Source organism: Sinocyclocheilus rhinocerous, unplaced genomic scaffold, assembly GCF_001515625.1.
Source record: "Sinocyclocheilus rhinocerous isolate Xijiao unplaced genomic scaffold, SAMN03320098_v1.1 scaffold872, whole genome shotgun sequence".
Classification (NCBI taxonomy): domain Eukaryota; kingdom Metazoa; phylum Chordata; class Actinopteri; order Cypriniformes; family Cyprinidae; genus Sinocyclocheilus; species Sinocyclocheilus rhinocerous.
Genome location: NW_015639510.1, coordinates 236094 through 249913, shown reverse-complemented (window position 1 = coordinate 249913; position 13820 = coordinate 236094). Strand labels below are relative to the sequence as shown.

The 13820-nt window shown below is 36.6% G+C and overlaps 1 protein-coding gene and 1 pseudogene across 1 annotated transcript in view; both read left to right on the top strand.

Moving 5' to 3' along the window:
- Positions 1-4434, top strand: part of LOC107751270 (genetic suppressor element 1-like) — a 54341-nt gene extending 49907 nt beyond the window's left edge. Inside the window, exons 16-17 of the mRNA XM_016566948.1 lie at positions 493-596; positions 2635-4434. Coding sequence (XP_016422434.1) covers positions 493-596; positions 2635-2772 — 242 coding nt within the window. The 3' untranslated portion in view covers positions 2773-4434. The remainder of the gene's footprint in view (positions 1-492; positions 597-2634) is intronic.
- A 3015-nt stretch (positions 4435-7449) lies between these two features.
- Positions 7450-13820, top strand: part of LOC107751271 (single Ig IL-1-related receptor-like) — a 10214-nt pseudogene continuing 3843 nt past the window's right edge.

Here is a 13820-nt window from a genome sequence, read left to right as displayed (position 1 = left end):
GTATGCGACAACAGCGGGAAACTCTGTATATTCATGCAGTGTGCGCATGTCAAAAGATTAAATCCGATCAGAAGCTTGTGACATATAAACGCGCATATCAACCCGATCACTTTATTTAGCGTTCATGTAAACACTACGTTCGGATTCGTCAATCAGAATGAATTCATTCTGATGGAAGCAAAAAGTGTCCATGTAAACATACCTAGTGTGTCACTTTCGAACCAAGCAGCTTTCTGTTGGCCAAAGCAGCAAATTTGCCTGAGCAGCTTGAACCTGTTGCGAATCTGTTAGGAAACTTTTCGCCCTCGCGCAAAATTGCACGAATTTCTTGATTTCGTCCTTGAAAATTTGCCAAATAATGGTAAACGCACTTTGAATTGTCTGTGGTTGCGGAATATTGGCTTTTTGGAGTGTATGTTTGCATTCTGCTGTTTGATTATAGTGTATTGCTCACCTGTCTCTCTCTCTCTTTCCTGTCTGTCTATCTTTCAGAGAAAAGTATCGAGCAGCAGGTTCTCCAGAGCGAGTGTAGACGTCTGGAGACGCAGCATTACAATCTCACTCTCACAGCCGAACAGCTTTCTCATAGCATGAGGGTAAGAATATATTCTATTTGTATTTGCATATTATTTTATTTTCTATTGTTTTATTTCTTTTAAAGATTATTATATTTGTATGTTTCATCGTTTATTATTTTGACGCTGAAAAGGTTAGTAAGCATTTCTTCACACACATTGTTTACATCTTGTGGCTGTTCCATTGAGCATTTTAATGGTTTTAAATTGTCTTCCATTGTATAGATTTGGCGTTGGGCATTGTTTGTGTGCACTGGTTTGAGTGGTTTATGGGGACACAAATTTGTATAATGACATGGGTATGACATAGGTATTACAATGTGAAAGTGATTTATAAGGAAACTTTCTGTGTCCCAGTAATTCAATATATATATATACATAGATAGATAGATAGATAGATATGTACACGTATATATATAATTTTATTAGATTTATATTTTATGTAAATATTATAAATATTATCATTATTATATCATTTATAATATTAACAACATTCAGCATCTTTCTGAATATTTGCTCATTTATAAAAAATGTTAAATGCTGTGCAGGAACATGTGAAACAACTTGAGTATTGATTTAAATTAAAATAAAAAAATGCTGTACTACAAAATGATTTGTCCTCATCATAGTTTTTTACACATATATTAAATCAAACATCTGAAAATAAAGCAAAACAACCGAGAACAAAAAGTAGCAAAATGGTCCTCACATGACATGTTCATTATTTACAGCAATATCTGACTTTATAATTAAATCTCAAACTTAGCCGAAGTTGTCATGATTAGAGACATTTCTATAACGTTGAACGACTGACTGCGACAAAGTTACTACTGTTTTTAGAAACAATCATAATTAGCTACTTAAAGCTGCAGTCCGTAACTTTTTTTGGTTAAAAATGATCCGAAAGCAATATTTGAGCAAGTACATAACCAGCCAGTGTTCGAAACTATCGCCTTACTTTAGCCCGATTCACAACGGTTATCTTATAATAATGTTTTCTAATTTGAGTGGTACGGGTAGGAATTTGCGGGAAATTCGAGCATGCTGCCGCGTCATTACATCACATCTGTAAACATAAAGAATGCGTCCAGTCTAGTAAGCTGGATCAGCCTTTTCTCACAGCAGATGGAATAATTAAATGTATCATTTTGATGGCGGATTGTAATCCAGAAAGGATTATGTGTTTATGAAACACATGTGACTGAAATGAAATTATATTCCAGTTTTAAATGTGCTTCTGATTACAGATAGCCTACGTGGGATTACACAGTTTTTTGTATTTTAAAGAGAACCAGTTCGAAGGAAGAATAATTTGATTTTTGGATTAAAATCATTTCTTTATATGAAATTCGAATGGTATGACAATTAGATATTAGACTGTATGTACATGTAACGCTATAATACACACTACATACACACAATGCTGATGATGTTAACATTAACAATTTGAGAACAAAGTATAACAATAATAATAATTTGCATGGTTTGATGTGATATGAGCTAAGTGATCGTTAGATTTCATCACAATTGGTAGCGCAATTTATTGTAATGCTTTTTTCCTCAGTTGGTCAGAACAAAAGTGGCAGATTTGTTACTCGTTCAGATGACAATATCCAGTGACAATTCTTATTTGGGTCATATATTCCAAGACGTAGGCTAGAATCTGTGATTCCTAAGTACAGTATCCACACATGCTCCTCAAAACATTCGATTCATCCGCGCTAAATGCACAACCCGCGCAAGGAAGATAATTCCGCAAACAGCTGCAATTGCAGATTTCAAACAGAGATGGCGACAAAGAGGCAGAACTGACGGACTGCAGCTTTAATTTCTCCAATGATCCGTTGCATTGTGGTTAAGCAGCGAGTTACTGTACTTCATTGAACGGGAAACACACTCTTGACCGACATTCGGCTTTGTTGACAATCACATTCACAGCAGCATTAGCTCCCCCTTGTGTCAGCTTTGAAATCTACCAATTGTCAATGGGTTATTTTGTGAACTTTTGAGTAAATATTGTTTAAACAATGTATGTTTTCCCTCTTTCTACCATAACTAGGACCTATTGGCACAGAAGCACAACCTGGCGCTGAAGAGAGATCGTATGCAGGCCGAACTGGAGCACATCAAGGAATGTTTGACATTGCCATTATTACACTGGCACAGAGGATACTACAAGAGACCCTCACCGAGGTGACCTGAAGATGGACGACAGCACGAGCCACAGAGATCAACGCGGCCTCACATCTACTGAACGTGTGATGATTTCAGCTTTGGCATGAGGAAGATACACAAGCTATCAGTCATTATCTAGTGCAATATCTGACGCCTCACTGTGACTCACTGCACTGCAAGTCCAACCACTAGATACAACAAAATAGGCATTCAACAGCCATCGAAATGTCCATTACTTGACGTACAGACTAAATCTGACAGGACGTTTGCCAAGAGGTGCAGAAACCCAAGCCAGAGCTGGATATGATCTCTCATATTTTTGGTGCAAAACTCTTCTACTGGATGATGAGCTGATGTGGAATTGAGTTTAAATGTTTTCATATTTATACAGTTTTTAAAGGAATATGATTGTGTCAAATACTGTCAAATCACATTTTTGTATGTTTTTATTCTTAATGATTCATTATAAAAAGGACTGTAATTTGAAATATAAATATTTTAATGCTTTTTGCAGGGAAAAAAAATGTGTCGATAAGGTACTGCTGGTCAGAAATGTTGGTGAAGGAAAAAAATTAAGTGGGTTGAATTGAGTTTTCATTTCAAAATCTCTTCAAAGGCTTTAGTTTATTAATTGTAGTTGTCAGAAAGTCATGAAAGTGTTTGTCTAGGACAGTGTTTCTATATGTTTTGTTATTCTCTCTTCGTCTCCCACCAAACCAAAATTTCAATGCCATATATATTATCCACCAATACATGACTATTTGAAAATAGACACTAAAATAAACCGATCCAGTGTGGGAATCACTTTATAATAACTTTTATTAATGACAGATGGCATATAATAGTTAACAGACCAGCAGTTCAATACCCAATGTAGCAAGTGCAATATTGAAATAATGGCAATTATGAAATAACAATACAATAATCAACTGCATATTATGTTTAATTTATAAGCTGAATTGATTTCTAAATCACGTTACTTCTAAGATGATTATGAAATGCCACTAATGGGCCTTATGAATGAACATTCTGTTAAACATTATATGCTTATTTAATATAGTCTGTTATGGACTTATTATAGTCATGAAAGTTATTATAAAGGATTACCCAAATGTTTTTATGTATAACATGGCCAATATGATTTAATTTTCAGCCTAGCTGTCATGAGAAGAGTCATTTTATATAGAAATTAGTGCCACACTGTTTTGTACAGCAGCAGCAATTGAAAAAAAGACACCACATTGTTTTTGCTCTATTATTAATTATAATCTAAAACCGAACACATTTGATGTGTTGAATTTTAAAGAAATGTCCAATGCCACAAGTTGAGAAGTGTGTGTCTCAAGACGTCTATTCTCCACTTTTTCTTTATGACTCTTATTGCATATTGTTTAAACACGAATGGCTTATGGAAAAAAGAGGGGGGGAAAAAGAAATCTGTAAAATGTTTTAGTTGTAATTTTTAGTGGAATGAAATGTGAGTTAATATATTATTTCTTGAAGGTAGAAATACTTATTTATGGATATATCTGTGTATATGCTGAGAAAATAATAATGTTTGAAAAAAATTATTTCTTGCCATATTTTGTCTACAAAAACTCATGTAATGGACATGATTAATTCACAAGAACATGATCTTCAGTTGTTTCTTGACTCTATATGATTTACAGTGCAGCAAAATAAACAACTTGATATATAAATTATCTCCAGTCTTTATAATATATATATTGCATGTATATTTTTTTACTGTATTTAACTTGCAGTCTGTTTGTGTTTGCTGTTGGCTATAAAGGTTACCAGGCTGTTTTCGGCAGTGTCGGTTCCTCCTGTCCTGCTTCACATTGTTCTGTTGAAGCTTGTACTACAGTTCATCCCCTGCAGCGTTTTTCATCACAATGCATCTTCTTCAGCATCGCGTGCGTTCAGTCCCTCAGTCTTCTCAGACCTGAAGGCCACCTTTATCTTGTTCAGCAGGTCATTCAGGTCCTTTCTGATCCACAGCTTGGAAACAATACACCACCTGTGATGGGAATAATCAGTCTGTACAAGCGTTTGCAGAGACTTCCCCATAAACAAGTCAATTAACTTCACAAAATCATTTTCTTGAATGTTTGGTCTGGTAAACGACTAGTTCACCCTGAAATTAATATATAATAACATTTTCTCACCTCAACATGTGGTCATAGCTTGCTTTTTTCCATGAAGCACCAAAAGTGAATGTATGATATGTCCTTTTAAAGTATCATAAAAGTGGCACATATGACTAATGAACTATTCTGAATCCATATGATAGTTTTGTGTTAAAAAACAGACCAAAACTTTAGCTATTAATCACTGAACATCCATCCGAACCTACTTTATGTTGGATGAACAAACGAACTAATCATTCTTTGGACCCTGATCTTTTTTTAAAGGGGTCATATGATGCTGCTAAAAAGAACATTATTTTGTGTATTTGGTGTAATGAAATGTGTTTATGCGGTTTAGAGTTAAAAAAAACACATTATTTCCACATACTGTACATTATTGTTTCTCCTCTATGCCCCGCCTTTTTGAAACGCGTCGATTTTTACAAAACTAATCGGTCTGAAAAGCGAGGTGTGCTCTGATTGGCCAGATATCCAGTGCGTTGTGATTGGCCGAATACCTCAAGCGTGAGACGGAAATGTTACGCCCCTACCATACTGTATTTCCGTATGTCCCGGCGCTTATTTATAAAGAATATCTCTGTGGTTTTGAGACTTTAGTGTTTGCAACTTTACAGATCTTCTTTATGCACCAAGAGCTTGTAACACTCCAAAGAGAAAGGAAAAATTGAAATCGCATCATATGACCCCTTTAAAATGCTGTTCACATGTGATTCATTCAGGAATCAAATTCATCCGGACTGAACTCAATGAACCAACTGCGCCTTTTTTTTTTTTTTTACTAAACAGTACAGACATCAAACCATTAAGACAATACAATTATAAACAAAGACAACATAAAAGAAAGAGAAAAATAGAAGATACATAGATACAATTTAGATAAAAAACTTAAACTTAATATAGCCTACAATTACATCTCAAGGACGAATATAAAGATACAGTTTTCAATGCTTTCAAATTAGCAGATCTTTGGATAGTTTCCACTTGTCCAAGTCCACTTTGAATAAAGAAAAGAAAAGTTTAGAGCCAGCAATCTTTTGTTTATGAATGTGAAATTTAGCCAACAACAAATACAAATGAATGATGTAATATTTCCCCATATTCTCTTTTGAGTATTCAAATAATCCAAAGAAAGCATCTTTAAAACACCAACTGCGACTTAACAGCCAAGAAAAACGTCTCGGGTTATGCATGTAACCATGGTTCCCCGAGAGGGAAGGAGACGCATTGGGGAATGCAGCCTGCATTACCGGTGTCTGAAGCAGTGTGAAACAACGCCAATCTATTGGTCCACCTGGCCCATGACGTCATAGTTGTGCTCTTAACTTGGGTGGGACGTTCCCCTTGATCTAATCGGGTTCCCCATTAATGCCAAGTTGTGTGAGCAGCCCGTGGCGTCAGTGGCCCCTTTCTGAGGAAAGGCTTGGTGTATGTCTGTCGCTTCCTTGGTGCTCTCCCAGCAGGTGGACAGGCATGTGCCTCGGCACAGCATGGTTGGATTTCGTTCCCCATTGTGCCCCCTAGGGAGCGCAGCGTGGACTTCCCTAGAAGGGGAACGTCTCGGGTTATGCATGTAACCATGGTTCCCCGAGAGGGAACGAGACGCTGTGCCCCCTCGCCATGCCTTCGACCTGCCTGTTTACGTCTCCTTCAGACAGCTAAATGGATGACATATTCAGCAGTTGCCCTTTTATACTTCCGGGCACCCCGCCTATGTGGACCAATAGATTGGCGTTGTTTCACACTGCTTCAGACACCGGTCATGCAGGCTGCATTCCCCAATGTGCCCCCTAGGGGCCGCAGCGTGGAGTTCCCTAGAAGGGGAACCTAACCTGTTTACTCATTCTTTTGAGTCGGATCTTTTCCAACTGATCCAGTTCACAAGTGATTCACTGAACCGGGCTGATCCGGTTCTCGAGTTCATTCAGATTCCCACTGTGTTTAATATGATATTTCCTCAATTAACTGTGCAGTTGACAAATAACATTAACTTTGAAATCGGATTCATAATTCTATACAAGTGAATATTTAGACGCTAGTGGTCACCATTCCCCCCCCCCACAAGCTTAGGCGATGTTAACTGACTGCTTTCTCTTGTTAGACATCCTCACAGACCACAATATCTGCCGATTCTTCATTCGAAGCGCCTAACTTCTTGCGTTCCGTCTGCGCTATGTTTAGATACTGGTAATGTACACATGCGTCAGACAGGCGTTTTTGAACGTTATGTAGCGTTTCACAGTTGTTGCCGCGTAGCGCACCAATCGTGTCAGTTAAAAATAGCATAGTTAAAGCTTTAAAAAACGCGTCTCGACAATCCTGGTGCTCATCTCACAGCGCCCCGTCCAGCTGTATTTCACACGAGACCGCGTCTTATGTGAACGCCTGCGTACCTGTTCAGAGAAGAGCTCAGGTAAGCCAGACCACGTGACCCTGTATTCCCAGTACAGTGATTCTAGGTGACAGACTCGGTTTAACCTTCCGCGTTTACATGCAGCTGGTCAGCGAGACATGTCACCTCCAGTCTCTGTTTGAGTTTCTTAACTTAATCACACGAGCTGTTTTACTCGAATGAAAGGATTTATGAGAGGGCTGCGATGTGGCGTTGTCTTTTGATTCTCTATCTGACATGTCTCGCGTTTACTCAGTCTGCGGGTAAGTCTCTATCTATCTATCTATCTATCTATCTATCTATCATCTTCTGGGGATATTTAAGGGAGCGCGGGCTAGTTGTCACAATTTTTACTATAGTGAATATTAGTGTTTTTCAATTTCCGTGTAGACAAACTATAAAGCATTTTCTACAAAATTGTGTTTTTATTTTTACGGCTATTGCCTCTGTAAAAAGATACGGTTCATTTAATAGCCTACATTGACCTTTTGTGGGGCATGTTGTCACACACTATGGATAAGTTGTGACAATGGAATCTGCCATTAAACAGCATATTATAGGTTTTTTTAAGGGAAATTTAAAAGTGAAACAGACAAAAAACCCTGAAATCCTGAAACAGTACAATACAAATGTACAAAAATCTCAAATATTGTAATGAATTTTAAGTGATTATTTAAAACATGTGACAACTTGCCCTGTTTGAACATTGAAAACTCCTCTTGTAAGAACATGGTTCAGCCTTTATGTATCACATGTTTCACATGTTTACATAACAAATATATGATGATGGCCTGATGACCCCTTACATTGAAGCTGTTTTTCCGGTTAATATTGTTCATCTCATCCATGCAAGCATTAATTTAGTACCTTGTTTGTCTACCAGGATAAAACCCTCTCAACCTGCAATGGGAACTTTGTAACTGCCTGTTTAGCTCAGCTGCTCCTGATTAATGATTGAATGAAGTTACTGGCTGCAGTGCAGAACAATGATCTTACTTAAATATTACACAGTGAAAAGATCTGGTGTAATAGTGACTATTCAGTGCTGACGGATCAAAGATATTAAAAATAGTTGTAATTACCCTTAAACAGTTGTGACTAGTGTTATAACCCATGGGATAGGTTATATAGTAATACTGTAAAATCCTATCAAATGCATTCATACAGCATAAAGCATTTGTCAAACCTGTTGTCATGATGATACACATATCACTCTTCTGCCTATATGAGCTTTCACATGTTGCCATTTTTTGCATATGTAAAGCATCTGTGATCCATCATGTGACTGACCTACATTGGTAAAAGGGGCCGTAAAGTGAGCAATGCAGTGTAAACTTGTTCTGGAACAAGAGTATGTTCTGCTTTGGTCAATATTTGCTTTCATAACATTGTTTTCCTTCTTCTGCCAGTCTTTTCCTGCCTCTGAATCCTTGGTATTGACATTATTAGTCTAGCTGACATATTTGTCCAAAGGCACTTACAATACAGTATTTTCTAGATATTAATTGATCACTATGTTCATTGCCTGGGAATTGAATCTTTGACATTCCCAGCACTGTGCTCTGCCAGTTGAGTTACAGGAAATACTTGCTATTGTTTCTTCCTACTTGCTTTGAATACATGCAAATTTAGTTTCACATGTTGCCATTTTTTGCATATGTAAAGCATCTGTGATCCATCATGTGACTGACCTACATTGGTAAAAGGGGCCGTAAAGTGAGCAATGCAGTGTAAACTTGTTCTGGAACAAGAGTATATTCTGCTTTGGTCAATATTTGTTTTCCTTCTTCTGCCAGTCTTTTCCTGCCTCTGAATCCTTGGTATTGACATTATTAGTTTAGCTGACATATTTGTCCAAAGGCACTTACAATACAGTATTTTCTAGATATTAATGGATCACTATGTTCATTGCCTGGGAATTGAATCTTTGACATTCCCAGCACTGTGCTCTGCCAGTTGAGTTACAGGAAATACTTGCTATTGTTTCTTCCTACTTGCTTTGAATACATGCAAATTTAGTTCTGTACTTTCAGTTTCATGCTTGGATACTTTATATCTATCTGGATATCGAAGATGTGAGCTGTTAAATGTCAGCTTTAAGAACTGGTTGAATGTGTAAACATTTTACAATGGATATACAGTTAATCTGACTTTACATCATAGATTGCCCACTAAATCATGACTGAAAAACATGACTTTACACAAGTACGCAAATGCTGGGCTGGGATATTGCAAGCACACTCTACATACTTAACCTACTAAACCTAGTATACTAGAAAACTGGGATGCAGCACCGATAATCTTATGACCGATAACCGATACATGAACGATATTGAAATTCTATACTATTTTGTCTAAATTAATTTAAAATAAAACACATAAACTAAAATTTAAAGTTGATAGTCATCACAATATTATAATGTACAGTATGAAAAAGGCACGGTCAATAGATTATAGACAATGGACCTTTTTTGTCCGCAAAATTTCAGCGAAATTTCTGTAATGTGATCGCACATTAAATCGTTTTTAAATTATCTTAAAGTTATAAATTAAAGTTAAAATTAAAACTTTAATTAAACAGTAGATGACGGCAAAGGTATTCTAAATGTCAAGTGCGTACAATTACATACCTGATATTGACCAATACTGATAAAACATTTTTAAATTACCCAATTACTGATAATATACTGGATATTGTAAATCCATTCTACTAAACCTGAGGACTCAGGCGGCAAACCGTTGGCATTTTAGCCAAGGTATACTTCAGTTTTTACGCAAATGCTTAGCGTATACATAACACCAAACACCTAACCTTTCAAATTGTACTTATGGTTTAATAAAATAGTAGTAAATATATGTTTAATAGCGTGTGCAAACACAAGTGCTCGACACATGCACTAGATAGTTTCCTTGTTCGACGTTTGCGTTATTTCTCTTGCAATGTTATGAGTGATAAAAAATACTTTGTACTCGTTGCATTTATCTCTGAACCCCCCCTCCAAAAAAAAAACTAATAACACGGGTGTCTATTTTTGTTGTGTCTCCAGTAGTTTGTTGTTGTTGGCCTCTTCCTTTTCTTTTTCGACTGAAAAAATGGCTTGGACCAGTGTCGCCATCTTGTGGACAAATTAATTACAGACAAAAAATTCAAAGTGCTGTGTGAGCCACACAGAGTATGCATGGTTAGAAAAATCTAGCTTTGCATGTACAGTACCCAAGTTCTATTCTGATGATGAAATTTACTTCATGCACTGTAGCGATACTCTATTGTACACATAAAAATATAAGTAGGGCTACAGTATATGGTGTATAAGTATACTTTAAGGTTATATCTCAGCCCTACTGTTACATATGAATTTGAAATCACATTTGATCACTTGCTGCTCATCATTTATGCCACAGCTGACCTGTGGGGTCACTGGATTTGTTATTAAACCGCTCATTAGGGAGGGTCTGGGCTATTTCTTCCCTCACTTCCCTTTTCCAAGGCATTTCTTGGAAAGGTGTTTTCTATCACATCACATAGAAACAAATTAACAACTGTCTTACCTCAAATCCTCAGAGATCATGTGTACAGTGTTTGTCAAAGGTCAAACTGACTGTCCTGACCTGATTATCTTGCGTATGACCAATACAAGCAGTCCCAAAATTTGTTGGTTGAAGGATTTATGGACCTACTTCCAAACTCTGCCCATATTGGAGTTTCCCAACCATGTTCCCGGGAATCTACATGTACAATATTTATGTTGGCAGTGATGTCTATTAATGGACTCCTTGATGGACACGTCACCAGCCAAGCTTTCAAATGAACCTTCATAATGAATGACCATTAAATTAACTTTTTATGAACCCATTTACATTTTATAGCATAAAATACCATATCCATGTTGGCAGATGTAGAAATGTTTCTCAAACATGGAAATATGAAGCAGTGCTGATGAGAAACAGCCTCACCTGTGGGTTTCACTCATCTCTCCTGAGATTAGATATCCTCCACAAGACTCAAGCAAGGTTACGCCAAATAAAGAAGTCATTGTTTTTAGCTGAGCGCCATTCATGTGTGCACATCTACCTGTATAAAGAATCTAGCAGTTTACTTGGCACAGAGTGAAGTTTTATCCATTGTAACACACTGATACTCACTTATTTCTTGTCCCCCCCTTCTCAAAACAAAGATCCACTTTGTAGCAGCGTTCCAGAGTTCAAGCATGATCAAACTCAGTCGGTTTCGGCGACGTTTGGCCACAGCGTGGTCCTCACCTGCACAGCCTCCATAGGTTTAAACCGCACCGATTCAGACTGCAAAGACCTCCTGGAGTGGATAAAAGATGGCACACCGCTTACCAACCTCACCAACTCTGAAAATGTAAAAGACTGGTGGGTATATGATGCAATACAGTGCCAAATACTGAATACAGGCAGTGTATCGGTTGAAGAAATATTGAAGTGAAAACATATGAAAGATTTAGTAACTTTAGTGTGAAATTAATCACTATGGGTGTGTTCTAAATACTAGCGTACTGCATACTGTGCAGTAAACTATGGCAGCCTGGTTGCGTCAGAGAATAAAAAAAATTAAATAAAAAAAAGGTAATTGCGACTTTTTTCTGAAGTTTATGTCTTAAAATTATTACTTTTTTGCCATTTTGAGAATTACAAGATATGAACACAGAATTGCAAGATTTAAACTAGCAATTGCAAGAAAAAAAATCATAATTGTAAGTAAAAGTCACAATGACCTTTTTATTTTTGTTTTTGCGATTTTTTTTTATTTCTGAATTGCGAGACAAACTCCAAAAAGTCAGATTTGCGATTTCATGCAATTTTGAGAACAAAAAAAGTTTGAATTGCAAGATACAAAGTCAGAATTGTGAGATGTAAACTCAAGAAAGAAAAAAAGTCAGGATTCAGAGTTAATATCTCGCAATTTAAAGTTTTTGGGAGTTAAAAGTTTAAATTTCACAATTTTGAGTTTATTTCTCACAAATTTTTTCTTAGAATTGCGAGAAACAAAGTCTGAATTGTAATATATAAAATTAAGCACTGCAAGGAAAAAAGTTTAGATTGTGAGATTTTTTTTCTCATTAATTTCAGCAGAAGCCACCCATGTTTGTTGGAAATAAAAAAAATGGCTTGTTTTAAATTTATTTTTAACCAAATTTTCTGGAAAGGAGTTTCTTTTCGCTATTTAAATAAATAATCAGTGGTCCCACTTTATATAATTTTTTTTATGTAACTACTATATACTTACATCAAAAAATAAGTACAACGTACTTATTGTGTTCATATTGCATTGCAAAACACATTTGCTGCTATTGTGTGGTGTGACATGGGTAAAGTTAGGGACAGGTTTGGTGGTATGGGTAGGTTTAAGGGTGGGTTAAGGTGTAAGGGATGGATCAACAGTGTAATTACAATGTAATTACAGAAATTCATTACAGATGTAGGTATTTTTTTAAGTCAAGCAGATTGCATTGTGGGACATACTGTATGCACCTCACAGTGTACTCTTGTTGTATATAGCATAGTTTGGCATTGTACATCATCAGTTTTCTCTGAATGCATACAATTGGCATACTCTGTGTAGTACACTTACTAGGGAAATACTATGAGTAGCATGCTAGTATGCTATTTTGAACACAGCCGATACTAATGCTTGAAAAATGTGCTTCATTTCAAAGCACAAATTAACTAGTTTAAGTCAAAATATTGTTCAATATTTCTCACTCTAATAAATGTAAACACCTGGCAGGTACCCTGATGAGGGTCACATCATTAAGAGCAGTGAATTAACACTGACCCTGACAGATCAGGCTGATTTTGGTGTGTATTTCTGCGTGGTGAGGAACAGCACAGCGCAATTCATCGTAAAGGAATACAGTAAGAAACAAATGATTTACTTTAGTCTTTTAATATAGCCTACTTCAATATTATACAATGCATTCTCATATTCTTCATCCATTTATCCTTACAAATGCTCTAAAATTTTATTCAGATTCTTTCTGTGTACTTGAAAATAAGGTTTATCCCATCTTTTATGCACAGAATCCCCAAGTCACACCGGGGCAGTGGTGGCGTCAGTGGTCCTGCTGCTTGTGCTCGCTCTGGCAGCGGTGGTCTATTCCAAGTGCCGACTCAACTTTAAACTGTGGTATAGGAACATTTATGGAGAGTATGAGCTCAATGGTTAGTCTGCATTCTGTATGTTAAAGCCCTTTATCATCTGTGGTAACATACTGCATTTCATGATGATTTTTTGCTGATGGTTTCTCAGATGGCAAAATGTGTGACGCCTACATCTCATATGTCAGCAATGAGAATGACAGGAAATTTGTCAACTTCATCTTGAAACCTCATTTGGAGAACAAGCACAGTCATAAACTGCTGCTCAACGACACAAACATCCTTCCTGGAGTCGGTAAATCTCACGAATGAAATCTTAAATAAACAGTGCATAATATACATGCATAAAGGTATATATTAAAGGGTTAGTTCACCCAAAAATGAAAATTAGCCTTCAAATTACTCGCC